Genomic DNA, 24,372 nt, shown 5'->3' on the forward strand with positions numbered 1-24,372 from the left:
TCAACTGGCAGTCACAATAATCATTTGAAAGAAAAAAAACTCTCACGATTTCTCGTTTTTCTCCCTTTGTTTAGTGATGACAAGTAAATATCAATCGGGCCATTTCTTTAGATTTTCATTATTAACCTACCAATCTGTCCTCACGTGTCCGAATAAAAACACTACAAATCACGTCCTCATGACTCGAAAATCTTATTAGATTTTTTTTCTTTTTGAAAAGTCAATTTTCTCTTCACACGATTTTGTAGTTATATGTATGTTCACAAGTCACGAGCCTTTCTTCATACGTTATATATGCAACACAATATTCAAATCGTTAAATTTTGGTTAGGGACACTGTATTGTTGTTTGATGGTTTGAAGTTTGAACAAATTTTTAGTATTAAAACCATTTTAAAACACTAGCTGGTTCTTACACTTTATTTAGTAAGCAATCAACGTAATGTTACCTAACGAATTTAATACAGGTTTGCAGGACAATCATGAATTTCCTTTGATTTAAAATTTCTTTAGCACATAAATTATACAGGTTTGCAGGACAATCATAAATATCCTTTATTTATAATTTCTTTAGCACATAAATTACTGTAGAGGAAGCGAATAACACTAAAACGCTGTCGTTTAAGCCACCATCGCTTCTTTAACATTGTAGTTCTAGGGTTTAAGCCTCGCCGTTAGATTTGAGGTTTTTAAGTTAGAAATCTTTTGAAAGTTGTTAACTTTCGAATCGTCTGAAGAATCCCATGTCCATGAATGGTCAGAGAAGCTCTTCAATTTATTTCTCGGCTGAGAAAATCCTCGAATTTACCGGACCCAATTACCTGCAACAAGTATATTCATCAGCTCATCAATTCTAATTGCGGCGTTCTCTCTCTCAAGTTCTTGGCTTACTTACTCTCCAGAGGTTACACTCCTCATCGTTCTTCATTCAATTCGGTCGCATCGTTTGTTTGCAAACTAGGACAAGTTAAATTCGCTGAATATATCGTTCACTCGATGCCCAGATTCGGATGCTTACCAGATGTTGTATCTTATAACTCTCTGATTGATGGGCATTGTAGAAATGGAGAGATCAGAAGTGCTAGTTTGGTATTAAAGAGGTTAAGAGCCTCTCATGGGTTTATGTGCAGACCTGATATAGTTAGTTTCAACTCACTGTTTAATGGGTTTAGCAAAATGAAGATGTTGAAGGAGGTTTTTGTGTATATGGGTGTTATGTTAAAGTGTTGTTCCCCGAATGTTGTTACTTATAGTACTTGGATCGACACGTTCTGCAAATCCGGGGAATTACAATTGGCGTTGAAGAGTTTTAACTGTATGAAGAAAGATGCTTTGTCTCCAAATGTTGTTACTTTCACTTGTTTGATTGATGGGTACTGTAAAGCTGGTGACTTGGAGGTTGCTGTTTCGTTATACGAAGATATGAGACGCGTTCAGATGTCTCTGAATGTTGTTACTTATACTGCTTTGTTAGATGGTTTCTGCAAACGAGGGGAAATGGAGAGAGCTGAGGGATTGTATTCGCGGATGCACGAGGATAAAGTGGAACCAAACTCTCTTGTATACACCACGATTATCGATGGCTATTTCCATAAAGGAGATGCTGATAATGCCATGAAGTTTCTAGCCAAAATGCTTAACCAAGGGATGAGACTTGATATTGCAGCTTACGGCGTAATCATATCAGGCCTTTGCGGTAATGGTAAACTAAAGGAGGCAACAGAGGTAGTTGAAGATATGGAGAAAGGTGGTTTAGTTCCTGATAAGATGATTCTAACAACAATGATGGATGCGTATTTTAAATCCGGGCTCATGAAGGCAGCGTTGAACGTGTACCGCGAGTTCATAGAGAGAGGCTTTGAGCCTGATGTTGTAGCTCTTACGACTTTGATAGATGGGCTTGCGAAGAATGGACAACTACATGAAGCTATAGCTTATTTCTGTAAAGAGAAAGCTAATGATGTTATGTACACTGTGCTTATTGATGCTTTGTGCAAAGAAGGAGACTTTATAGAGGTTGAGAGATTCTTTAGCAAAATATTAGAGGCTGGACTTGTTCCAGATAAGTTCATGTACACTTCTTGGATAGCTGGTTTGTGTAAGCAAGGGAATTTGGTGGATGCGTTTAAGTTAAAAACCAAAATGGTTCAAGAGGGTCTCAAGCTCGACTTGTTAACCTACACGACATTGATTAACGGGTTAGCTAGCAAAGGTTTGATGGTCGAGGCAAGACAAGTTTTCGATGAAATGTTGAGAAGCGGAACAAGCCCTGATTCAGCTGTTTTTGATCTCTTGATTAGAGCTTATGAAAAGGAGGGAAACATGACCGCTGCTTCAGATTTGTTTCTGGATATGCAAACAAGAGGGCTCGCAACAGTGGTTAGTGATGCGGATTGCAGCAAACAATGCGACAATGAAGTGAGCTGTACTTGAACTTACTGGTGATTTGAAAAATCTGATCTTTTACATTTAAAAATACTTTTAACAAAAGATACATGATTTTGATTGTTATACATATATGTACAGAAGAGTTTTAATTGAGGAAAAACTGGAACTTGTTCCCTTGTGTGCAGAATCTTGTGTCTTTACTTTTTTAGCATTTCATCTTCAAGATTGATCAGTGGTTCCTTTAAGAATGTTGTATTTGCAGAGAGGGCATGTTGCTCTCATTTTTAGCCATTTAACGATACAGTTGGAATGGAAATGGTGGTTGCAAGGAAGAGCATGAAGCTCTGCTCCATCCTCGTATGAGCTCAAGCATATACAACAGTCCTGCAAAGAAATCAAGAAGACTTCTTTCAAGCTTCATAAAACAGAATTCGTAAGTAACAACAACTTGTTTCATTATAGAAATGGCTTTACCGCATCCTCGGCAAGCAGTGTTCTTTCAGTAGCTAAGCATAAGCCATTGATCGGAACAGGAACCATTTTACCAGTTCCGGTAGTGTTCTTCTCGTTGCTATGGAAAGCGTGAAATTTGTACATGGGAAGAACACCAAGCTCTGCTTCAGATACTCCTTCCTGTACAAACCCGCCAAAAGATTAGTCCTTTTAAAGACAACAAAGATCTCTGACGTTTTGAGAGGCTATTCATGTTCATACTGTTCCTGCAACGGCATAAAGAAGGGCGATAATGCAAGGGAGGCAACAGCAAAGAGCTATTCCAACAAGGCAAGCCAAAACGACACAGAAAATGGCGAAGAACACGTCAATCGCCAGGAAAATCACTGACAACCTGCAATAAACCGGAAGATTTGAGAAACTAAGAGCAGAAATCTTGTGTTAGAGTTTAAAACAGAGCAATGTTGATAAAGCTTTTTACCAGTAAAGGTTAGGAGCTTCTGCTAAAAGCCGATCTCCACCGTCTACAACCCAGTAGAATCCGATTATCCACCATATGAACGATATCACAGTGTTTATCGACTCACATCTTTTCGCAAAACTGATACAACAACATTCAATTTAATCCTCATATAAAGACCAAACAGTGATTGTGTCCGAACCCTAAAACTGAGATAAATCAAAACCTGTAGGTTGCTGAATTGTCAGCGTCTTCTTCATAATCATACTCACTGTAATCCAAAAGCCCTTGAGGATCTCCGGACTCCAAATCCCTAGCTCTACGGCTCGTGTTTCTCCTCCAATACTCGGACCAAACCAAAACCACATGGATCAAGCACTGTAACCCATAGCCGCAGATCCAGACCCGAATCGGCTCGTTAGGCCTTTCTTCGATTGTACCGACAAGCATAACCGCTGATGCAACCACCAGAGCAGCGTTCCACAGTATATCAGCGGCGACTACAGGCTTCGAGTAGCCCCAGTCGATGCGTCTCTCCTCTAAAGCACGCGCCGCCGTCTCTCTCACCAGCATCGACGGAGCTCGGTGGCCGGTGATCCGTCCCAAGAGAACGGCGAGAGCCGTAGGCCGGGCTGAAGAAGGAGAGCCGTCTTGGCGCGGGCGGAGCAGTGGCGCATGTTGATCACGCGCCGCCGTGGAATCTGATGAAGACGAAGACATCGGTTTCGTAAAGTATTTTTTTTTTATGATTCTTTCTTCACTTTCTCTCTCCTCTAGAAAATGCTAAGCCATGGCGGACATTTTAAAAAACAAAATTGGTTTTAACTATAATTAATCAGAGTTTAAGTAATTAAGTTGAAGATTAGACAAAGTCATACATGTTAATTAATCACTATAAAATCCCTTCTTTTGACCTTTAGATGTTTCCAAACTAAGAAATTGGCGGTAAAGTAGTAAAGCTGGTCTTTTCTGTTACTGGGTTTATCCTGGTCAAAAAGTAAATTTATAACAAAAAAAGGTTTACATAAATATTAGAACGACAAAACCGAAATCAAGAATCTCGATTCACAGATTTTGTTTTATAACGTTGATTATTTCCCAACCTAGCTCTAGATCTGAAACAGACCAGTTGCAACACAAGAACACAGCTTCACTACTACTACTACTTATCTCTCTTCTATGCGCACACTTCTCTTTCAGACACAAAGAACCCTTGAAAGATCCAACCTGCAGACAGTTCCCAGTTTCATGGATCTCAGCACCAGACACTTTCTCCGAGATCTTTTCCGACAGCTGTTTGATGATCAGATCTACATCTACATCATCTGATTCTTTCTTAACTTTAACAGGACAACAACAAGCCAAAGAGACCACATGGTTTTTCTCATGTAACACCTCAGAGACTTCATCTAGGTGAACAATCTTTGCCTTTTTGCTCTTCTCTATTACCAAAACTCCGTCTGCGGTTCTCTGGTCTGTAACACGGAGCTCAGTAGAGGAGTTTGAGAATCTGAAATTTGGGCTAGAGCAGCTTTTAAGAAACATGTCAGAAGCGTTTGCTTTTATAAAAGTGGTCGAAGAGACTGAAACTGTTTCCCCATTGGCAGGGACGAAACAGGGGACGTCAAGCTCCGAGGTTATCTTATCCTTGAGAGACATCATGCTGGGTTTTTCACCGTGCACGAGTACAACGTTTTTTGGGGAAAGAAACTTAGTGAGATCCATTATTCCTTTTGCATCTGTGTGAGGACTAAAAGCCACTTGATGTATCTGATTACCAACAACATCATGACTTCTAAGATTAAAATTAAAGTTCACAAATTTTTTTTACTTGTGAGAATCAGAAGAAAGAGCAGACAAACCTTGCAACGGACATCAACCTTGGTGCCATTATAGAGATCAACCGTTGTGGGTTTACCAGACATTAGCTTGTGCCCGACGGTTCCAGCCACAGAATAGCTGTATATAACGGATCCACGAGGGGGAAGAAAGGAGATATAATTGTGTGTTAGATGGTAGCAGAAAAATGAAATGCTAAGAAAGGGGAACACAATAGATTTAATACCCGGGTAAGGCAACAAGATTCAGGGGAGAAGGAGCCCAATGCTTGAACACTTCAAGTGAGAAGCCGGCACAAAGCATGCCGGGTGTAGCAAAGAGAACACATGGCCCAGGAGCATGTATAAGAGATCGATCGAAATCTTTAACTGCAGAGTGTGAAGGTAGTAGTTACAAAGCAAGCAGAGTTGTGAACTTTGATACCGCGGTTTCAGTTCCTTTTGTACTAATGTAATTTTAACATTTAATTCCAAAGATTAGTCGGCATACCATTCTTAAAATCAAAGGGGTTATGCGTAGCATGCTTTTCTTTAACGTTCTGGCTTGTCCAGCTGATGAGCATTTTGTAATACATATTTGCTTGAATGGTTAACCCTGGAAAACATATGATTAATTTTTAGAAGATAGAGATAGCTACCTAACAATTGTTGAGCTGATTGATCTGCAGTACTGTGTGGTGGTGATTTAACAGACCTGACGAGAAGTAAATCGGAACCTTTATATTCATGCGCTCCCAGTAATCATCGAGCAGCATGCAGAGTTCCTGAACAAGGAAACACAAATTTCAATGAGACATAAGAGAAGCACAGACAAGTTTAAGTAACGGTTCTTTTTTCTAAGAAATGAATAAAGCTATCACAGTGAGCCTTTTCTGTAAGAAGACAGACCTGAGCCCTTCCAAGAGCAAATGAAGGAATTAGCGCTTTCCCTCCGCCAGCAACACATTTATGAACCTGGAATATTTTTCAGAGATATCAGACAACTAACAAACAAGTTCCTAAGTTTCATATATGAGTTGTTTAGCATATTGATGAGGGAACAAGACAGCAATGATATCATTAAGTAGACATACAGCTTGGAGAAACTCTCTCTCCCGGGGATATTTTGAGCCGCGAATGGTAGTTGCATATGTGGACCTAAGCCGCATAATCAAACATACATCAAAGTATTGTATGGACATAAAAGAACAACCAGTGAACAAGATAGTATTTGTTTTTCATACTCTGATATGAGAAGATCCAACTGGAGCCTGTCGATTTTAGCTGCTCCAAGATGTCTATCTGTAGTCATATTGTAATCTCCAGTGTACACAATGGCTGCATCTCCCACCTTTGCATAAACCATCACTGCTCCAAGGACCTTATGACCATTAGAAGATAAGCTTTAAGAAATACAGAAACTATGAATATAACAAACTTAGGAAGAAGTCCAAAGAAGCCCTTTTAAAACTGCAACGAGTGTCTTACATGCCCTGCGTAATAAGCACGGATCTGAAGATCTTGATCAACTTGAATTGTTTGCTTCAAATCCAATGCGATTACTACAACAATGCAAAAAACAAACAAAAAGAAGCCAACTTAAAAACACTGCATCTCTAAGTCACATATCCATCAATCAGATGAATTTAGTTCGTGAACGAGACCTAGATGAGATTGAATATTCAAGCACCTTTTTCCATGCAGTTTGCGATATGGGCAGTGGTGAATAGCTCCTCCTCGCCTCTTCTATCCACCATAACTCTTCGGTAGTCCTCAAGCATCAACGGAGACAACGCTTTTGTGGGATACTGCGAAGGAAACAAAATCAGAGTAAACAACCATTACCTGAAAAATCATGAGCCACTCAAACATTTCATCGAACACCTTGAGGACACTAAAACTCACCGACATGTAGACAGGGCCATTGTATCCACAGACCTCCGTGAAGTAAGGAAGCGCACCAACATGATCCATATGGCTATAGAATTCGAAAAAAATTAAAAATTAAGAACCCACGATCTCACGAAAAAGCTAAGAGAATTATGTAAACAAGGGACAAATTCTGGGCTTTTAGATGTATACAAGTGAGTGATGATGATACAAGAGATCGCGTTATCAAAATCACCGGATTTCGAGAGGAGAGAAAAATCTGGGTATCGATTATGATCATCGCAGCCCATGTGCATCCCACAATCGAACATTATCCTTTTACCATTAATCGTCACCACCACGCAGCTCTTTCCTATCTCTTGCCCAGCACCTGGAGAAAAACCAACAAGGAAATTATTAATACTCTTATAACGAAATCGTGAAACTTGCAGAAGGAAAGAAAGAAGAAGAAAAAACAATTACCGAGTACGAGGCAATCAATCGCCATGGCAGATAATACTGAAGAAGAAAAATACAAAATAAAATTAAGAAACTTTCCAAGTTTTAAAACTCTCCCGTGGCAACAAATATAAAAAATATTGATTCTGTTCAAATCAGAACACGAACTTGAAGAGACCAGAGAAGTAACAAGTATAGGTCGACAAACGAAAGAGAAAGAGAAATGGCGGCAAATCAATCAGACTCATGGATGTTTTAAAGTTTTAACCCTTATGAATGGGCTTACAATAATGGGCCTTAAATTCTCACAGCCCATTAAGTTTTTTAAAAAAGTTAAGTCTCGTGACGTTTATCGTTCTGAGGGAGAAAAGGTCCCTAAAGAATAAAGACTCATCCCTAAATCGTGAGAGAAGTGAGAGAGACTGAGACTTTGTAGTTGACCGGATCATTCATTCTTCCTCCTCCCCCATTAGTTCGCCGTCCGACGATCCTTCTGCCGTCTATATCTGTTTTCCCAGACTGCGATCTCGCTCTTTTTTCCACCGGTCTGTAAATCTCTCTGCTTCTGATCTTCCAAATCCTATCAATTCGCCATTTCCGAGCTCTTTCGTTAATGATTTTGTTCTTAGTGCAGTGACGAAATGGCTGCTCGTATCTGGATATTAGCCGTCGTCGTAGCTGTATTCCTATCTCTTTCTGCATTTTCCTCAGCTCAGGATCTCCAGATCGTAAATGCCGAGCGAAGGGTAGATTCTCCGATCTATTTTCTTTCTCTTCTGTCACAAATTCATTAATTTCTGCTTTCACTTAATGGATCCATTTTATGGAAAATCAAGTTAATGAAGGTTCGTAGAATTACTGTGTGATTGGTCACTTCACGGTTGATCGTCGATAAGCATCGTATATATGTACATTAACAGATAATGCAACTCTCTGCGTGTGAATTTCATCAGCGATACGTTTAATTTCAGTAATCTGAAAATATAATTGATAGATGATGTTTGCAGAATCGTCTTTCCTGAAATTAAAATTTTGATTCTAAAATGTTCCCCCTTTGTGTTGATTTTTTTTCTGCAGATTGATTTAAGCTCACAGATCGTGAAGGCCTTTTTGACTCTCAAGGTATCTCTCTGCAATTGTTTATTGTAGTTATTCCTTTTGATAATACACTGGAAGGTTGGAACTTAGGACTGGGATTTGAACCCTTTATGGATATGTTTTATGCAATTGCATCCCCTTTTCTTTTAGTAAAATTTTGTTGGTTGTAGTAGTAAGTGATACTTGTTGAAAAGGTCGGAACTTAGTGGCTTTGGTTTGTTGTGAAATGTTACAATTCTCTGATATTATCCCTTTTCTCCTTCATCATCGCTAAGTTATTCTATTCAAAGGTAACGTTTTCTTATCTGGATTGTATCTGTAGGTCGAAAATATTGGGAAAGATCCTGTCGCAGAAATGCTTCTTGCTTTCCCACCTACCCAGATCAAGCATTTGGCTATGGTCCAAGCCCTGGCAATTACTGGCAAGAAGAAGAAGAAAACTTACTTGCCTCTAGATGTAAAACCAAGTGAACAACCTGATGCACCAAATGACGCTGGATTCTTCATTGTTTCGTTTGCTACCCCCTTAGGCCCGGGTGAAACTGTTAAACTTGAGGTGCTATACATATTGACTCATTCCTTGGAACCTTTCCCAGTGGAGATAACCCAGTCAGAATCTCAGTTGGTTTACTACCATGATAGTGCAGTGATACTGTCACCGTATCATATTAAGCAACAGACAACTTTTTTTAAGACTCCCAGTACTAGAGTAGAGTCGTTCACTAGCATCGAACCTGCTAACAGAGCTGGAAAAGAGATAAAATATGGACCATATGAGGATCGTACTCCATACTCTTACACACCTGTTATTGTTCACTTTGAGAATAACAGCCCGTTTGCTGTTGTTGAGGAGCTAGTGCGTGAAATTGAGATTTCACACTGGGGTAGCCTTCAGATAACAGAGAATTACAGGTTGACTCATGGGGGAGCTCGCCATAAGGGTGTTTTCTCAAGGTATATACTGGGCCCTAATGGCTTATTTTATCTAGGAGGTGACCTCTGGAACTTTGCCTATAAAAATTATATGAAAATATATATTTTTGAACTAATTTTTAAGGTTACATTTTCTGCCAGCGTTGGCAACTTTTCTCTGTTACTGTCTAACTGAAGTAAAGTTATCTTCTCAATAGCTATTCATGATTACTGTATTCATACGTATGCCATTCTGCTGATTCTGACCTTTTGAGTTGTGGCAGGGTTGATTATCAATCTAGACGTTCCATAAGTGGTGCATCCTCTTTCAATGCTCTCCTTGCAGTACTGCCTCCTAGAGTTAACTCTGTCTACTACAGGGATGACATCGGAAACATCTCAACTTCACATTTGCGTACAGGCTTTAGAAAGGTATGGCTCTTCTCTTGATCTTTGGCCATTTAGGCAGTGATATTTACTAAGAAATTGTCCTACGACTTTAATTGTTCAACGGTGTGTTACATCAATTCACAATGGTGCTTAGGGACATATACTTCAAACTTTCTACCTCAATAAATGGGCGATCTGATATGTTGTTCTTTTTGAGTCTCTCAAAAGCAAATAAATTGTTGGTATTTGCAGTCGGAACTTGAATTTGAGCCGCGATACCCGTTATTTGGAGGGTGGAAAGCAACTTTTATCATCGGCTATCGAGTACCATTGGAGGACTATCTCTTTGAAGCACCCGATGATAGACGTTACTTGAACTTTACCTTTGGGTGCCCGCTCGTTGAAACTATAGTTAACAAGTTGACTGTCAAAGTAAGTTTAGTTAGCATTTGCTACTCATTGTTATCATTTCGTCTTTCTATCCAAGCTCTGTTGTTAGCAATCACTCACTAACACAGGAAGATTTCGTTTCAGGTCGTGCTTCCTGAAGGATCAAAGGACCCTTCTGCTGTTTTGCCCTTTACAGTCAATCAGGATTTGCAGGTACCTCATGTGCCACACAGATACATAAATTGCAATTTCAACTGTAGTTATTAGTTCACAACAAGAATCTAATATTGGTCTTCGCCTCAGGTGAAATACTCATACCTTGACATCGTGGGAAGGACCGTGGTTGTGTTGCAAAAGGATAATGTAGTTCCCACTCACAACGTACCCTTCCAGGTAAAATTTACCTTTAAAGTTAGCTTCTGTGCCAGCCCTAGACTAGATCATCATGAATCATGATGAACCAAATTCGGTCTTCTTATTATGTGTTTTAATAGAAAAACATGTGCATCAGTAATTGAGCTTGTGATATACTCAAATAATATTCAAAACTCATCTTATGTACAAATGGTTTGTAGCAAAACGATAATATTATGTGATGGTTTTTGGCAGGTGTACTACACATTCAAACCAATATACATGCTTGCAGAACCATTCATGCTTGTGTCGGCTTTCTTCTTCGTCTTTGTGGCTTCTCTGGCGTATGTACACATCGATCTCAATATCGCCAAGAAGTAGAAATCTTAAAAGATAAAAATCCGCAGTTTCATTTATAGACATACTTAAAAGAAAGATCTTTCATAACAATTTTCGTCTTAATATTTAATTTTGTAGTTGTATCTTTTTGACGCTCTTTCCTTTTTTTTAATGAAGTGTTGGAAAATAGTATTTTGCTCTCCAGACTAAATTTCCTCAGTTTTGGTTAGAGATGAAGGAGTTAACTAATCCATCAAGTCAATTCATGGACATTGAATTTCTCGGCTTGAATTATGGTAATAATATGCATGGCTTGTCGACGTAAAAGTTTCATTGAAAACAAAAAAAAAAAATCTCTAATTATTTGTGTTAACATTGTAGTTTCATATAATATGGATTTTTACCAGTTTTGAAAGATTATTGGCAGATAGAAGTGGTTATTAACAGTTTAAGTTTCAGACGTCACTGGCAGGTACCTCGAAATGTAATTATTTTTCTAAAAGCACTTTGAGAGTACTAAAATTTACACGACTTCAGAACAGAATTTCTAAATCTAATTAATAGAATTCAACCGCACAATTTCAGATAATCCATCATTAGTCATCATCCAAACACACAAAAACACCTAAACTACACTGAACAAGTGTCGAACGTTTGTGGCATTTCAAGAAGAACATATTGTCACTCTAAGAGTAGTTGTATAAACCTAGAAGATTTACACACAAAAATATCATTTTTCAAAGCAAACTATGATACAAGAAGATTTCGAATAAGAGATGTAAATGAAAATCCTGAACACAGCCGGTGAAGGTAGAAAACAACAAAATGCAGAGAAAAAAGGCAAAAAAAAAGGAGAGAAAAATGCATAAAGTTATAAAGAACTTAAATTAACCAAGTAAGATTACACTAAGACAACAAACACTGATCCTAATCTTTCTTGCCTTAAAAAAATTGTCTTTTTTCTCCAAATTTCACTGATTTTTCCTAGGCCTTCCTCTTCCTCTCTTCTTCGGCATTCCATCTGAGTTAACTCCGTCGTTGCTGCTCCTCACCGCCCCATTATCTCTCTTCGCCGCACCACCTGACCATTCATCAAAGCTAATCGAAACACCATGAGACGAACCAGCATGAGCAGAAGGAGGAGGATGAGTAACCCCTGCAACGCCGCCGTTTACAGTGGCGTTTTGGCCGGAGGAGAAAACCGGAGGCATCCAATTCGGGAATTTCGTCACCCCATTATCAGTTGCAGCGACGGCGGCGGCAGCGGCGGCTTCACCTCCTTTGCCGCCGACGAATCCCATCGGAAAAAAACCCCAACAACAGTAATACTCGTCTTTCCCAGGAACCAACGGAGGCAATTGCGGAATACTCGCGGCGTGAAACGCTCTTTGGCAGTTTTGGCATCTGATACAGTACTCTTGGTAAACCCTTGGATACTCGTGAAGACCGTAACAGTAAGGACACGCCGTCCAAAACGTAGCCATCTTCTCGCTCGTTGATTTCTTCTGCCTCTGATTGCTCCCGTTGAGATCTACTCTGGTGAAGATTATATTCAAATCGCGATCGAATTGGGACTTCTTCGAGGGTGTAGATAGAATCGCCCATGCATCGAGGACGAACCTGAAGGCTTGATCGGCGAATGGGTAACGGTTTTTGTCTGGGTGGAGGAGGAGAGCTAGACGTCGGTACTGCTTCTTGATCAGATCGTTGTCCGTCGAGGATTGGCTTGGATCTTCGATTTGAAGGATTTGGTACCAATTTGGTTGGTTGTTGACGCGATTCTCCGCCGCGGAAGCGAGTAAGACGTCGACAACGGCGAGTATTTGATCGGTGCCTTCGAGGAGAGGCTCTGTCTCCTGAGCTAAGATGGCGAACTCTTTTGAGCCGTTCAGATCTCGTGACTCGAGAAGCTTCTCGGCGATTCCGAGTAGACGTTCGGCTTCTGATCGATTGGAGTTTTCTCCCATCTTCTTCTTCTTCTTCCTTTCGTTTGGTTTTAATCAAAGCTTCTTCGTTTGAATCGATGAACCCTTATCTTTTGGTTTTTGTTAAGCACGGGCTATGGCGGAGAAATGGAAGCAGATCTATTTTTATTGAGAAGACGATGAAGAAAGCTCTGATTGGCTGTGGGATAAATGGAAAACAAAAAATTACATTGGAATAAGCGAAATAAATTAGATTACTTATTAAAATAAGAAAATGATACGTTATTTTCCAAATTGTCTCAATTTTCATTTCCGTTTAAGAAAAACCCGTAGTTAATTTCAGTTTTGCCTCAGTTGTCCATTTAAGACCAAGAAAAACAAATTACATCAACAAATAAAAATTAGTGTGAGTAAAAACCAAAACAAAAAGTTTCCAATATTGTGAGTTTTAGAGATTCATATGTGCCATATTGTGGAAGAAATACATTTATGATTTTTTGCTCAAAAATGGTCACATTAATATTCTCTAAACTAGAATTCCTATTTGGACCAGATTTACTAATGTAACTTTCGATTTGATCTCTGATTTGGGATTAAAAAAATCAACAAGACTGGTGAAGATTTCATTAATGTTGTAGATTTTCATTGCGCAACATCACTGGCCATTGAAAATTATCATGTTTTGAATTCAAAACCAAAACATCTTTTCCAAATTTTGATGTGCCAGCTAAAACTTCCGGTTAAACCTTATGTTATTGTTCATGTCTCAATAGGCACTGAGATTGCAATTACGTCGTCATTATATCACTCATTCATCAGTTCACACCACTCAAAATCTATTGTCCTCATCTTCTGTCCAACAAGTTGAGAATGTTATGCTAGAACAGGTTGCATCAAACGAACAGAAAGCATATATGTTGAAGATTTTGATTAAATTTTCACACATCAACTATCCAATCTCAACCATCATTAATTTACAAGGTTTTAAACATATTCTTTTTTTGTCAACGAGTTCATGAGATTATTTTCTCACAAGCTTAAAAAAAAAGCTTGAGAAGTAAAACTTTAACCATTTGACCAAAAACATTTCCTCTGAATCCTTATTTGGTCAAGCACCAATAGAAAAAAATAGCACGAGTCATTATTTCATTGATTATTAAGTGAACTGACAAATTTTTGTTGTTGATTATTTAACACGTGATAGGAAAAAAAAAAGAATTATATACTTAATAAGGATATGGTATATGTGTTTAACGTATTGTAATGATTGAAACGTTTAAGAAGTTTGATTATACAGTGCAATAATCTTCTTATATTTTAACAAAAAATAACAAAAAAGTTTCTGATTATAGTTATAATGTACATATTACGGTAGAATATTTTTTTTAAAATGCCAAATAAAATGAAAATGAAAAACCTACAATTTATCAATTTCACTCGAACTCGATATACCACATTCCCACTTTAACGAAATACCTTTATTACCCCCTTTCGTTCTGGTCTCCAGAAAAAGGGTGAATTTGTCATTTACTTCTCTGATCACGCACTTTTCATTTGTGTAGCTAATATTTTTTTCATTTTCTTTTTAGGAAACATCACTTGTGTGTTGATTATTACTATTTATTAAAAAAGATATCCACTAAGGATTAAGGAAGCAAAGTAGGGAAAAAAAAAAGCAAAGAGAAAAATATTAATAATAATAATCAGAAATTTGTTTTTCCGGAAATCGAATTCGGGAAACCGAGTAACTGGTAGCCGCAGATGAGTTCCTCGTTTTTGACCAGATCTGATTGTTTTCGTCTCCTGAGTTGAATAATCCGCCGTCCTTGTGATCCATTTTGGAAATAAAATTTTTCTGATCGCGAAGATAGAATCTTCCTTCACCGATTTGAGGAGGGAGCTCTTTGTTTTGTTTTAAGGGGGCAAAGACGATTTAGGTCGTCGGAGATTTGGTTTCCTCACTCTGGAAATTTCGACTCGGAGAAGGTTGATTTTGGGTTCTTGATTTTCATCTGACATGTCAGACGCTCTTTCTGCGATTCCGGCCGCTGTTCATCGCAATCTCTCTGATAAGCTCTATGAGAAGCGCAAAAATGCTGCGCTTGAGGTTTGACATCCGAGTTTATCTTCCTTTGCGTTTGGACTTTGCGTCTTAGGGTTTTTGGATTTTTCTGTTTTAGATGAAGATGATGATGAGGATGATGATGGTATATTATTTTTTGCCATTTTTAATTGTAGCTTGAGAATACTGTGAAGAATTTAACTTCTGCGGGTGACCATGACAAGATCTCGAAAGTCATTGAGATGTTGATTAAGGAGTTTGCCAAATCCCCTCAAGCAAATCATCGAAAGGTTTGCAACTTTATTGATTGCTTAGAATTTGCTTTTACTTAGATCCCGAGGACTTTCGTTTTACTGCAACATTTCTCTTTTAATAGGGTGGACTTATTGGATTAGCTGCTGTAACGGTTGGTTTGTCTTCAGAAGCTGCTCAATATCTTGAGGTATATATATATATAGGCACTGAAAATTATTTAAACCTTTGCATTACAACACAGTTAATGACATTTATGTTTTACTATAATCCAATCATTTTGTTGATCCATCTATGGTATTAGTGTACTTCCTTTCTTGGCTTATAGGATGTTTTCTAATTGTTGTTTTTTTATTCATGAAGCAAATAGTGCCACCTGTGATTAACTCCTTTTCTGATCAAGATAGCCGAGTTCGGTACTATGCATGTGAAGCTCTCTATAACATTGCAAAGGTAAAGACTATAGTAGTATCCATTGTTGTTTGGTTTATCCTATGTGTTATTGGCATTGATGCACCACCGTCTTCGTTGTCTTGTTTGCTACAGGTTGTGAGAGGCGAATTCATTATTTTCTTCAATCAAATTTTTGATGCTTTATGCAAACTCTCAGCAGATTCTGATGCCAATGTCCAAAGTGCTGCTCATCTTTTAGATCGCCTTGTTAAGGTAAGCATATTTTTTTCTCACACACGGGTGGTATGTTGATTTAATCCTATGCTGATTAGAGTTATACATTGTGGAATAGGATATTGTGACGGAAAGTGATCAGTTCAGGTGTGTTAAGTTAGCCTTTTTTTTCTTTGTATGAAAAATAACTGTGGTATTAATAGTTTTGAATACTTACTCTCCTGGCTCCACTTTTCTGGCGTATGGATTTTTCAGTATTGAGGAATTCATACCTCTGTTAAAAGAACGGATGAACGTTTTAAACCCTTATGTTCGACAATTTCTGGTAGGATGGATCACTGTTCTTGACAGTGTTCCAGATATTGATATGCTTGGGTTTCTGCCGGACTTTCTCGATGGTAATTACAATTTTGATGACTTCAGCTACATATATGACCTTATTCAGTTTTGGTTATTTGTGTGTTCGGCTGAACTAACTTTTCAATAAATTTCAGGGTTATTCAATATGCTGAGCGACTCGAGTCATGAAATACGACAGCAGGCTGATTCCGCTCTTTCAGAGTTTCTTCAAGAGATAAAAAATTCACCAGTAAGATTTTTGTTGTCGTGATTGGACAATCCTGCTATAAAATCCCTTTTCGCTCAGTTTTTCTGTAGAATTCACATTTCTTGTTAGTTTCCATCGGTAAATTTCTGACTGGAACAGTGCTACTGTTGATAGTCTGTAGATTACGGTCGCATGGCTGAAATACTGGTGCAGAGGGCTTCGTCTCCTGATGAATTCACTCGGTATACGGCCATCACGTGGGTAAGAAGAAAAGACCATGCTTCTGCTTGGCTTCTTCTAGCTACTTATATGGGTGCTACTTTGTCATTCCAGGAGATTCATATATTCAGAGTAGGTGTTTTTCATAAATAAATAAAAAATCTGTACTTTTGTAGATAAACGAGTTTGTAAAACTTGGAGGTGACCAGCTCGTGCGTTACTATGCTGATATTCTTGGAGCTATCTTGCCTTGCATATCTGACAAAGAAGAAAAAATCAGGGTGGTAAGTTTGATTCCTCCTCCTTAATGGTGGAAACTGTAGGTTTCGTATGCAACTTTTCACTTTCTTTGTGTTTATTTATTTGCATAAGGTTGCTCGTGAAACCAATGAAGAACTTCGTTCAATCCATGTTGAACCCTCAGATGGTTTTGAAGTTGGTGCAATTCTCTCTGTAGCAAGGAGGTTAGTTTATTCCTATGTCTTTGTTTTTGATCCTTTTGAGTGCTATCAATGTTTGCCTGATTTTGTGATCTGCGAGTGTTTTCATCGCCAGGCAGCTATCAAGCGATAATGAGGCTACCCGAATTGAAGCATTGAATTGGATATCAACACTTTTAAACAAACATCGTACTGAGGTGAAGAGACCGGTTTTTGTTTGGCATCATATTTTTGAAGTTAACGCTTTTGTTCATCGCTTTATAGCTAAACTGGTAGTTGTAACAGGTCTTGTGCTTCCTGAATGACATATTTGACACGTTGCTAAAAGCACTATCTGATTCTTCTGATGACGTAAGTTTTGTTTCCCTGAGTGTATTGTTGAATTTTATGTTGTATAAGTTTTGTTTCGTCTAGTAGGAAATTTATATGATATTGAACTATCTGGACATGAAAATATATCATAGGTGGTGCTCTTGGTTCTGGAGGTTCATGCTGGTGTTGCAAAAGATCCACAACACTTTCGCCAGCTCATCGTCTTTCTAGTTCACAATTTTCGAGCTGATAATTCTCTATTGGAAAGGTTAGTCCCATCTTATTACCTGTCTTAAAGATTCTGGAAAGAACATATTATTTAGTTGGTCAAAATATATCTTGTTTAGGCGTGGTGCCCTTATTGTCCGGAGATTGTGTGTACTTTTGGATGCCGAAAGAGTCTATCGAGAGCTCTCAACTATACTTGAGGGAGAAGATAACCTTGAGTTTGCGTCAACCATGGTTCAGGTATTTCAACTTTCCCAAATTTCTTTGATCAAGGAAAGTTGGAAGGTTAATACAGATAGATGATTGGTTTAGTATGCATGCTTTGTACGGGCCTTTATGGTTCAGGCTTTTCATTTATGTTATTTCTCACTTTGTTTTGTTAATAACTAGACTGTCTTTGTTCTTTTTCTTTTGTTTGATGTTTCAGGCATTGAATTTGATTTTGCTTACATCCCCGGAGTTATCAAAACTAAGAGATCTTTTAAAAGGTTCACTCGTCAATCGCGAAGGGAAAGAACTCTTGGTCGCCTTGTATGCTTCATGGTGCCATTCACCAATGGCAATTATAAGCCTCTGCTTATTAGCTCAGGTAAATACAAAAACAATAAAAGGTTTTTGCTGTATAGTTCTTAAAAGATCACCATCCGATATCGAATATCAGCAAATGGAATAATCGACAGGCTTACCAGCACGCGAGTGTCGTGATTCAATCATTGGTAGAAGAAGACATGAACGTCAAATTTCTCGTGCAGCTTGATAAATTGATCCGGCTTCTCGAAACTCCAATCTTTACGTACCTTAGATTGCAGGTTTGCGTGATTTATTTCAACCGAATTAGCTGTCTCTTTTTCTGGCTTCTTGTTTGCACCGCGATTGAGACCCTTTCTCTGTTGCAGCTTCTGGAACCAGGAAGATACACATGGTTGCTGAAAACACTTTATGGTCTTCTAATGTTACTCCCTCAGGTAAAATAATAATGACACGTGTTTAGTTTACTGCAAAATTGATTGTACCCTTGTTTTTATAGTACCTGATTTTTTTTTTTTCTTAAATTAATTGTATGCAGCAAAGTGCGGCGTTTAAGATACTAAGGACAAGACTGAAAACTGTCCCAACGTACTCATTCAGTGGCGGAGAGCAAATAACCAGAGCATCTTCAGGAGTTCCTTTCTCTCAGTATATGCATGATCACGAGGACGGTGACACAAAAGACAATAATATCAAGAGTTCTCACCAAGGAATCAACTTTGGTGCACGGCTGCAACAATTTGAGAACGTACAGAATCAGCACCGTGCCCAGGCAAGGACTAAAGTGAACTACTCATATAGCACTTCTTCTTCTTCTTCTACATCAAAGGTACACGCAACGCAACACATTATTTCTCGAAGCTTTGATTGGTAACAGAATGATTTCACAAGTCTTGCAGTTTATACTCATTTTGCTTTAATTTGATGTGTTAGGAGGTGGGGAGATCTGAAGAGCAACAGCAACAACAACAACAACAGCAGCGACCACCACCTTCCTCGACATCATCATCAGTTGCAGACAACAATCGACCTCCATCAAGATCCTCAAGAAAAGGCCCTGGTCAACTACAGCTATAACCTGGTATGATAAAATGATACATAAATAATAATAACCATCCCCGACATCATCATCATCTTCTTCTTCGTTTGGACACCACCGATCCCTTTTGTCACCTGTAAAATTGTATATCTCTTTTTTTAGTAACTCTTCAAGTTTCTTCGGAACTTGTGGAAAAGCTACGGTCGTGTCCATCCTCTCTCTGTCTCTCTCTCTATCCCTTTGTCGGGTTTTTATTTACGAGAGTTCTTCAGTCTACCTTTTTTTTGGGTTTCTTCTCTTGAATTTGTTTCATTGTTGTTCTTCTTTTAAAGGGAGATTATTTTTTTTTACTTTCGTGGATGTAAGAAAAAGAAGTCATCATGTGGTTTTGTGTTGTGTTTTTTTAACCGGAAAACCACATGAGGAGAATGGTGTAGAGATTACTTATTGGATATTTATGTTGAATGATACCCATTTGATTTTGGAAATGTTGTCGTTTTCTTCCACAGATCTCTTGCTCTTACGATCACTCTTTCTTGTTTGCACAATGATAATATATCTTCTCCAAAGGTTAAAATGTCATTAACTGAGTGATTCTGGTGTTTTAATTGTGAAAGCCATGTTATGTACCTTAGTTTTGAATCTTTATTAGTCGAATACGGAAAATATTATTTTTATTTTTTTCCTAAGAATACAACATTACATTTCTTCTTTTTCTCCAAAATATACAACACAAACTTCCGTGGAAAAATAAAGAGGACACGATTTCTTTGCACTATACAAGACGAGGCAATGACCTTGAGTGAATCAATACTTCAGAGAGCGATAATCTTCTCGAAGTCGGATTCATCTTCAAAATCCGAAACATGAGCAGAGTAAGACCACGAAAACGATTTACTCCCACTCCCTCTCCTAATCCTTCTCTGCGAATCACTACCGTTCCTGAAACGCTGCCGAAACACGAAATAACACATACTCGCCAATGTCCCCGCCAGAATCGGCGTTCCAAGCAACGTCACCGTGATCGCCATCCACGAGTTCCCTTTCCCCACAACCGCAAACGCAATCGCCAAAAACGCTCCAAACGTACAAGCACAAGCCGCCCACATTAACTTATTCACAACTGACACCACTTTCTTCTGCGCCCGTGTGTCCCACGCAACCAGCGTTATCTGAACCACCACAACCGCCAGCGATATAAACAGCGAAGTCGCGTTCAAAAGATAGAAAACGCGGAATCCTACACTCCCGGACATCTGCGCTTTTCCCGGTCTTGGCCCGTCTGTGAAATACTGACCAGGCATGTTGAATATCGCCAAGAACGCAATGGACGCAAACAGAACCGCAACGACCGTTATTGAGTTAGTCGTGTTCTGAACCGCTTCTCTGTGTAGTTTCCTCAGCTCTTTAGCGATCCCCGAGACACGACGGTTTGTTTTCTCGTTCTGTAAAAGCTGCGATTGAACCTCGTGTTTGATATCGCTCACCGCTCGCTTCAACGCTCTAGCCTCGTCTTCACGACCAATGAACCTCCCGTGTTTAGCCCCTGCTTCTACTAAAGCCTCGTTTATCTCCAAAGCAGATTCACTATATTGAAGCTTATCAGCCAAATCCATAGCCGTTTCTTTCTGGTTATTTACCGCGTTCACTTCAATCGCCGTAAACGTCAGCAACAAGCTCGTTATCTAAACATACACACAAACCAAATCTTCAAGAAACATTCGTAATAACACTAAAACAAAGACAAGAGCGATATAATAATACCTGTGGCCGAGACTTTCGAGTAGAGATATGCAGAGCTGTGTTTCCTTTTCGATCTCTATCGTTCAATATGGCGTAATCAGCCTGCAAAATCTCTTCGACTACTTCAACGCTCTGCCCTTTAACGGCCATGTGAAGAGCGGTTTGACCTTTCTTGTCTTTGATACCGACGATCGCTGCGTCTTTCTCTATAAGAGCTCTCACTATCCGAAGCAGCCCGTACCTTCCAGCTGTGTGCAGCGATGTTTTCCCGTTCTTTCTAACGATCATTGCGCAGCTCGGATCAACATCTAGCATTGCGTTTACTATTTCCAAGTGATCTTGAACCGCAGCTGCGTAAAGCGGGCTCGTGTTTGACGCGTCGCATATTCTGCAGAGCTCAGGCCATAGACTCAGTAGCTCCTTCACAATTCCTGGAGAGTAAAGACAGTAAATTTTCAAACCCTTTTTTAATCCAATTTCAGAGATTCAAGCTTAAAGCTAGCAAGTCCAAAGAACAGTGAAAATTTCAGAAATTGGATTATATACAGATTCCTGTACTTAGTTCGAACTTTGAATTCTAGTCTTCAAGATGGATACAGAACTTACATCTAAGATCTGTGTTTTCAAAATTGTAGATTCAACATCCTAGAAATCATAATCAGAGAGCTAAAGCCTGAAGATTTGAAGTCAGCAACTCCAAAACTCAGTGAAAAATTGCAGAAATTTTGGATAATATAAAGCGTGATGATTGAAATTTGGATTATCCAATCAAAAATCACCAAACATTAGAAGAAGCAGAAATTGGGAAATTAGAGAGACATACCCAAGTGTCCTCGCTTGGCGGCGACGTGAAATGTGTTCATGTCTGATTTGGATCTGATCTTCACTGTTTCTAAACTACAAAACTTGATCAAGTATCTGAAGATCATTTCCAGATTCTCCGCGGCGGCTATATACACGGCGGTTTCTCCGGCGTCGTTTTGCACAGACATAAGCTCAGCCACCGCAGAAGACGGCGATGACTCATCGATTAGCTCGTCTCCGGTTAACTTTTCGACTAATTCTTCGAGTTGATTGATGTCACCTGATCGAACAGAGGAGAAGAAAGCTTGGTGAGTAAGAAACCTCATCTGTTTCGCCTCCATCTCCGTAAAGCTCTGAGCTTTCTTTCTCTAAACAACAAAAGTTCTCAACTTTTCACACACACACTTTTGTTTGAGAAACGGTGGTGGCTTCTCGCTTTTGTTTGAGAAAAAGAAAGTGTTTTTTAAGGTTTTTGCTTTTGTTGGAGAGTTGACACTAAAAAGAAGATATATGAGAATCTTTCACTCAATCAAAACCTGAATGGTCTGTGAATTTTCCCCTTCAATAATTCGTTTCTCGGCATTTGATTCATTTTTAAATTTATTTTGCCTATTTTGATTAGACAGCAACGTTTTTCTTATTAAAAATATCATTTCATTTTTTCTAGTATAGATAACGAATGATCATGTGGACCGTTGACAGTTGGAATGATTTTCATTTTTGAAACTATTTAAAATGATATATAACTATCGTTTTAAATGAATTCTAATTACAAATTCAACAAAACATAATTTCATACATAAATCTAATCAAAAAATTCCGTTTATATTTTTATTTCAAAAAATTTCGTTTTGCTATTCAAAATGTTATTATAATCATAATGTACAGTATACAAAACTAATACTTTCACTTTTCAGTTGTCTTATCGACGTTATCGTTACGATTCCATATAAAGCCCAAACCCAGTCGACTAAGCCTAGCTCGATCATTTCCATGTAAGGAAAATTGTCTTAAATAATACAGTGCAGGGCTTCTATTTTTACATAAGCATATATATGGGCTTCAGCCCATTATCATAATATAGTATTTAATAAAAAAATACTATTTTTGGCATTGAATGCGATGCTTCACGTTGATGACACTAGCGCACCGTCAACGTCGCCGTAACGGAACTTACCACCGACCCAAATGACCAGCATCACCGTCATTTTATTCGTCACCGGTAGCTTTATAAGTTTCATATGAAACTAATTTTCGAAATATTATTGATTTGTTCTAGAATATTAGGAATACTACAACTAGTATAAAACTATAAACTATGATTAATAATATGTTTGTTATGAAATTTACAAATAGCACAGTTCTTTTATTATGCTCTGAATTGACTATATCTAGAAGAGCATAAAAAAACAATAAAGCTACAACGTAGAAAAGGGATTGGGTCGTGAGTGAGCCACGTCGACAGATAGTGACTTTAGTATTTTGGATTTTATCCACAAAACAATCAAAGTAAAAGAAGAGAAACAAAAAAACAAACAATTAATTTAAATTATCGTATTGTGGAAATTTATGTGTTCTAGAAAATTAGAATTTTTAAAACGACTTTTATTAAACAGTTAATCTATAAGTAAGACTCTGAAAAGGATGTGCCCTTCAAAGTCTTCGAAAATCTAGTTGGATCTAATACGTAAAAACCATTTATAAAGTACATAGTTTTCTAGTCTTACAACAAATCATATCAAACTAAAAATAAAAGCTCGTATGGAAGCAATGAAACTGAATTTAAGTTACAAATTAATTTACAATGGTATACATTATATTAGCCAGTATTTAGTAATTGTTCGTGAAGAACTTGGATCTTTGACATGATTTGGAAATAATTATAGAGTCATTAAGGATCCATAGTTGGAATGTAGATGAACATACAACATGAAAAAATGGTTAAGATCACTCAAAATACCAATATGATGTTTTCAAAACCCTCGCTATAATCAAAGTGTTCGATCAAGTTAGATAAAAAATTATATGTTGAGCAACAGCATATAAGAGAGTGATGCGGATGTATACTCATAAATTATTTCGTTTAAGTTATTATCTTTAAAATGTATATCTTCTCTAGTTTATTCAAGATGAATCTTCTATTATTTTCGGACGATGTTTATGCCTTTATGGTAATATATAAAACAATAATTTTACTAAATTCGGATATCGGATATCCAAAACATTATGATGGTATGATTTTAGATCAATCTTCCTTCCGCTTGGCCATTGCTCGTCGTGATCTTCTTTAAGGGTTCAAAGTTCACATGATATGTTTCAGTTGGTGCATACTTAATAGTTAAATATGATATAAGATAATTTTGTTTTGAACAAATCATACGCTGTTCAAAAAAAAAAAGAACAAATCATATAAGATAATCATATGCACATTTTAGTAGACAACAAGATAGTTACTTCAAAAACATTGATAAAAATCATAAGCCCAAAAAAATTGATTCGGACTTAAGAATATACTATATGTTTTTTTTTTAAAACCACATTGACGATAATGCATGCCAATATTTGTTTCCGAAAAAAAAAATCGAATTGTGGAACGCAAACTCAAATATTTGTTTAGTAAATTACCTAAGTTGGTTCTTTCCGACATTTGTTATTAAATGATAATATGATATGTTTCAATTGTATATGTGCATTTAGAATCATTAATAAGATCTGACG

At 37.9% G+C, this 24,372-nt stretch overlaps 7 protein-coding genes across 7 annotated transcripts; 3 read left to right on the forward strand and 4 right to left on the reverse strand.

The window, feature by feature from the left end:
- The first annotated feature begins 693 nt into the window (after window positions 1-693).
- Window positions 694-2,518, forward strand: LOC18013146 (pentatricopeptide repeat-containing protein At2g01740). Its single transcript, XM_006395794.2, has one exon. It carries the CDS (start codon window positions 753-755, stop codon window positions 2,430-2,432), a length of 1,680 nt encoding a protein of 559 aa, XP_006395856.1. The 5' UTR covers window positions 694-752; the 3' UTR covers window positions 2,433-2,518.
- On the reverse strand, window positions 2,442-4,078 carry LOC18013129 (E3 ubiquitin protein ligase RIE1). Its single transcript, XM_006395795.2, has 5 exons — window positions 3,527-4,078; window positions 3,322-3,441; window positions 3,102-3,234; window positions 2,862-3,020; window positions 2,442-2,771 (listed from the first exon to the last, which is right to left on the reverse strand). The coding sequence occupies exons 1-5, from the start codon at window positions 4,018-4,020 to the stop codon at window positions 2,607-2,609; spliced, it is 1,071 nt and encodes a 356-aa protein (XP_006395857.1). The 5' UTR covers window positions 4,021-4,078; the 3' UTR covers window positions 2,442-2,606.
- Window positions 4,079-4,365: 287 nt separating this feature from the next.
- LOC18013084 (cleavage and polyadenylation specificity factor subunit 3-II) lies at window positions 4,366-7,648 on the reverse strand. The gene is made up of 13 exons (XM_006395796.2): window positions 7,470-7,648; window positions 7,200-7,377; window positions 7,023-7,095; window positions 6,808-6,925; window positions 6,606-6,679; window positions 6,362-6,498; window positions 6,212-6,275; window positions 6,027-6,092; window positions 5,833-5,902; window positions 5,629-5,733; window positions 5,366-5,507; window positions 5,163-5,259; window positions 4,366-5,070 (listed from the first exon to the last, which is right to left on the reverse strand). The coding sequence occupies exons 1-13, from the start codon at window positions 7,492-7,494 to the stop codon at window positions 4,366-4,368; spliced, it is 1,854 nt and encodes a 617-aa protein (XP_006395858.1). The 5' UTR covers window positions 7,495-7,648.
- A 170-nt stretch (window positions 7,649-7,818) lies between these two features.
- On the forward strand, window positions 7,819-11,119 carry LOC18013085 (dolichyl-diphosphooligosaccharide--protein glycosyltransferase subunit 1B). Its single transcript, XM_006395797.2, has 9 exons — window positions 7,819-7,990; window positions 8,080-8,191; window positions 8,523-8,567; window positions 8,866-9,497; window positions 9,740-9,887; window positions 10,098-10,277; window positions 10,380-10,448; window positions 10,539-10,628; window positions 10,845-11,119. Exons 2-9 carry the CDS (start codon window positions 8,087-8,089, stop codon window positions 10,968-10,970), a joined length of 1,395 nt encoding a protein of 464 aa, XP_006395859.1. The 5' UTR covers window positions 7,819-7,990; window positions 8,080-8,086; the 3' UTR covers window positions 10,971-11,119.
- A 487-nt stretch (window positions 11,120-11,606) lies between these two features.
- LOC18013002 lies at window positions 11,607-13,044 on the reverse strand. Its single transcript, XM_006395798.2, has one exon. The coding sequence runs from the start codon at window positions 12,893-12,895 to the stop codon at window positions 11,900-11,902; it is 996 nt and encodes a 331-aa protein (XP_006395860.1). The 5' UTR covers window positions 12,896-13,044; the 3' UTR covers window positions 11,607-11,899.
- Window positions 13,045-14,526: 1,482 nt separating this feature from the next.
- Window positions 14,527-19,588, forward strand: LOC18012901 (protein VAC14 homolog). The gene is made up of 20 exons (XM_006395799.2): window positions 14,527-14,960; window positions 15,092-15,205; window positions 15,292-15,357; window positions 15,531-15,620; window positions 15,714-15,833; window positions 15,913-15,941; window positions 16,050-16,192; window positions 16,289-16,383; window positions 16,516-16,602; window positions 16,737-16,844; window positions 16,933-17,024; window positions 17,116-17,197; window positions 17,286-17,351; window positions 17,465-17,580; window positions 17,660-17,780; window positions 17,968-18,129; window positions 18,221-18,349; window positions 18,437-18,505; window positions 18,607-18,897; window positions 19,002-19,588. The coding sequence occupies exons 1-20, from the start codon at window positions 14,871-14,873 to the stop codon at window positions 19,143-19,145; spliced, it is 2,214 nt and encodes a 737-aa protein (XP_006395861.1). The 5' UTR covers window positions 14,527-14,870; the 3' UTR covers window positions 19,146-19,588.
- A 167-nt stretch (window positions 19,589-19,755) lies between these two features.
- Window positions 19,756-22,149, reverse strand: LOC18012902 (ankyrin repeat-containing protein At2g01680). Its single transcript, XM_006395800.2, has 3 exons — window positions 21,674-22,149; window positions 20,872-21,281; window positions 19,756-20,792 (listed from the first exon to the last, which is right to left on the reverse strand). Exons 1-3 carry the CDS (start codon window positions 21,993-21,995, stop codon window positions 19,923-19,925), a joined length of 1,602 nt encoding a protein of 533 aa, XP_006395862.1. The 5' UTR covers window positions 21,996-22,149; the 3' UTR covers window positions 19,756-19,922.
- Between the last annotated feature and the right edge of the window lie 2,223 nt (window positions 22,150-24,372).

This window comes from Eutrema salsugineum, unplaced genomic scaffold (genome assembly GCF_000478725.1).
Source record: "Eutrema salsugineum unplaced genomic scaffold, Eutsalg1_0 scaffold_6, whole genome shotgun sequence".
NCBI lineage: Eukaryota > Viridiplantae > Streptophyta > Magnoliopsida > Brassicales > Brassicaceae > Eutrema > Eutrema salsugineum.

What these genes read in the sequence shown, in the direction of transcription:
- LOC18012901 (XM_006395799.2), top strand. Translation starts at nt 14,871, where the DNA reads ATGTCAGACGCTCTTTCTGCGATTCCGGCCGCTGTTCATCGCAATCTC. An exon ending in GCCTCTGCTTATTAGCTCAG is followed by an intron (nt 18,130 to 18,220) that starts GTAAATACAAAA and finishes AATAATCGACAG; the next exon opens with GCTTACCAGCACGCGAGTGT. An exon ending in TTCTAATGTTACTCCCTCAG is followed by an intron (nt 18,506 to 18,606) that starts GTAAAATAATAA and finishes AATTGTATGCAG; the next exon opens with CAAAGTGCGGCGTTTAAGAT.
- LOC18013129 (XM_006395795.2), bottom strand. Translation starts at nt 4,020, where the DNA reads ATGTCTTCGTCTTCATCAGATTCCACGGCGGCGCGTGATCAACATGCG. An exon ending in GACAATTCAGCAACCTACAG is followed by an intron (nt 3,442 to 3,526) that starts GTTTTGATTTAT and finishes TTGTTGTATCAG; the next exon opens with TTTTGCGAAAAGATGTGAGT. An exon ending in GAAGCTCCTAACCTTTACTG is followed by an intron (nt 3,235 to 3,321) that starts GTAAAAAGCTTT and finishes GGTTTATTGCAG; the next exon opens with GTTGTCAGTGATTTTCCTGG.
- LOC18013146 (XM_006395794.2), top strand. Translation starts at nt 753, where the DNA reads ATGGTCAGAGAAGCTCTTCAATTTATTTCTCGGCTGAGAAAATCCTCG.
- LOC18012902 (XM_006395800.2), bottom strand. Translation starts at nt 21,995, where the DNA reads ATGGAGGCGAAACAGATGAGGTTTCTTACTCACCAAGCTTTCTTCTCC. An exon ending in CGCCAAGCGAGGACACTTGG is followed by an intron (nt 21,282 to 21,673) that starts GTATGTCTCTCT and finishes TTTACTCTCCAG; the next exon opens with GAATTGTGAAGGAGCTACTG. An exon ending in CTCGAAAGTCTCGGCCACAG is followed by an intron (nt 20,793 to 20,871) that starts GTATTATTATAT and finishes GTGTATGTTTAG; the next exon opens with ATAACGAGCTTGTTGCTGAC.
- LOC18013084 (XM_006395796.2), bottom strand. Translation starts at nt 7,494, where the DNA reads ATGGCGATTGATTGCCTCGTACTCG. An exon ending in AGAGAGAGTTTCTCCAAGCT is followed by an intron (nt 6,093 to 6,211) that starts GTATGTCTACTT and finishes AAAATATTCCAG; the next exon opens with GTTCATAAATGTGTTGCTGG. An exon ending in CCCCTTTGATTTTAAGAATG is followed by an intron (nt 5,508 to 5,628) that starts GTATGCCGACTA and finishes CACACTCTGCAG; the next exon opens with TTAAAGATTTCGATCGATCT.
- LOC18013002 (XM_006395798.2), bottom strand. Translation starts at nt 12,895, where the DNA reads ATGGGAGAAAACTCCAATCGATCAGAAGCCGAACGTCTACTCGGAATC.
- LOC18013085 (XM_006395797.2), top strand. Translation starts at nt 8,087, where the DNA reads ATGGCTGCTCGTATCTGGATATTAGCCGTCGTCGTAGCTGTATTCCTA. An exon ending in CATAAGGGTGTTTTCTCAAG is followed by an intron (nt 9,498 to 9,739) that starts GTATATACTGGG and finishes GAGTTGTGGCAG; the next exon opens with GGTTGATTATCAATCTAGAC. An exon ending in TTAACAAGTTGACTGTCAAA is followed by an intron (nt 10,278 to 10,379) that starts GTAAGTTTAGTT and finishes ATTTCGTTTCAG; the next exon opens with GTCGTGCTTCCTGAAGGATC.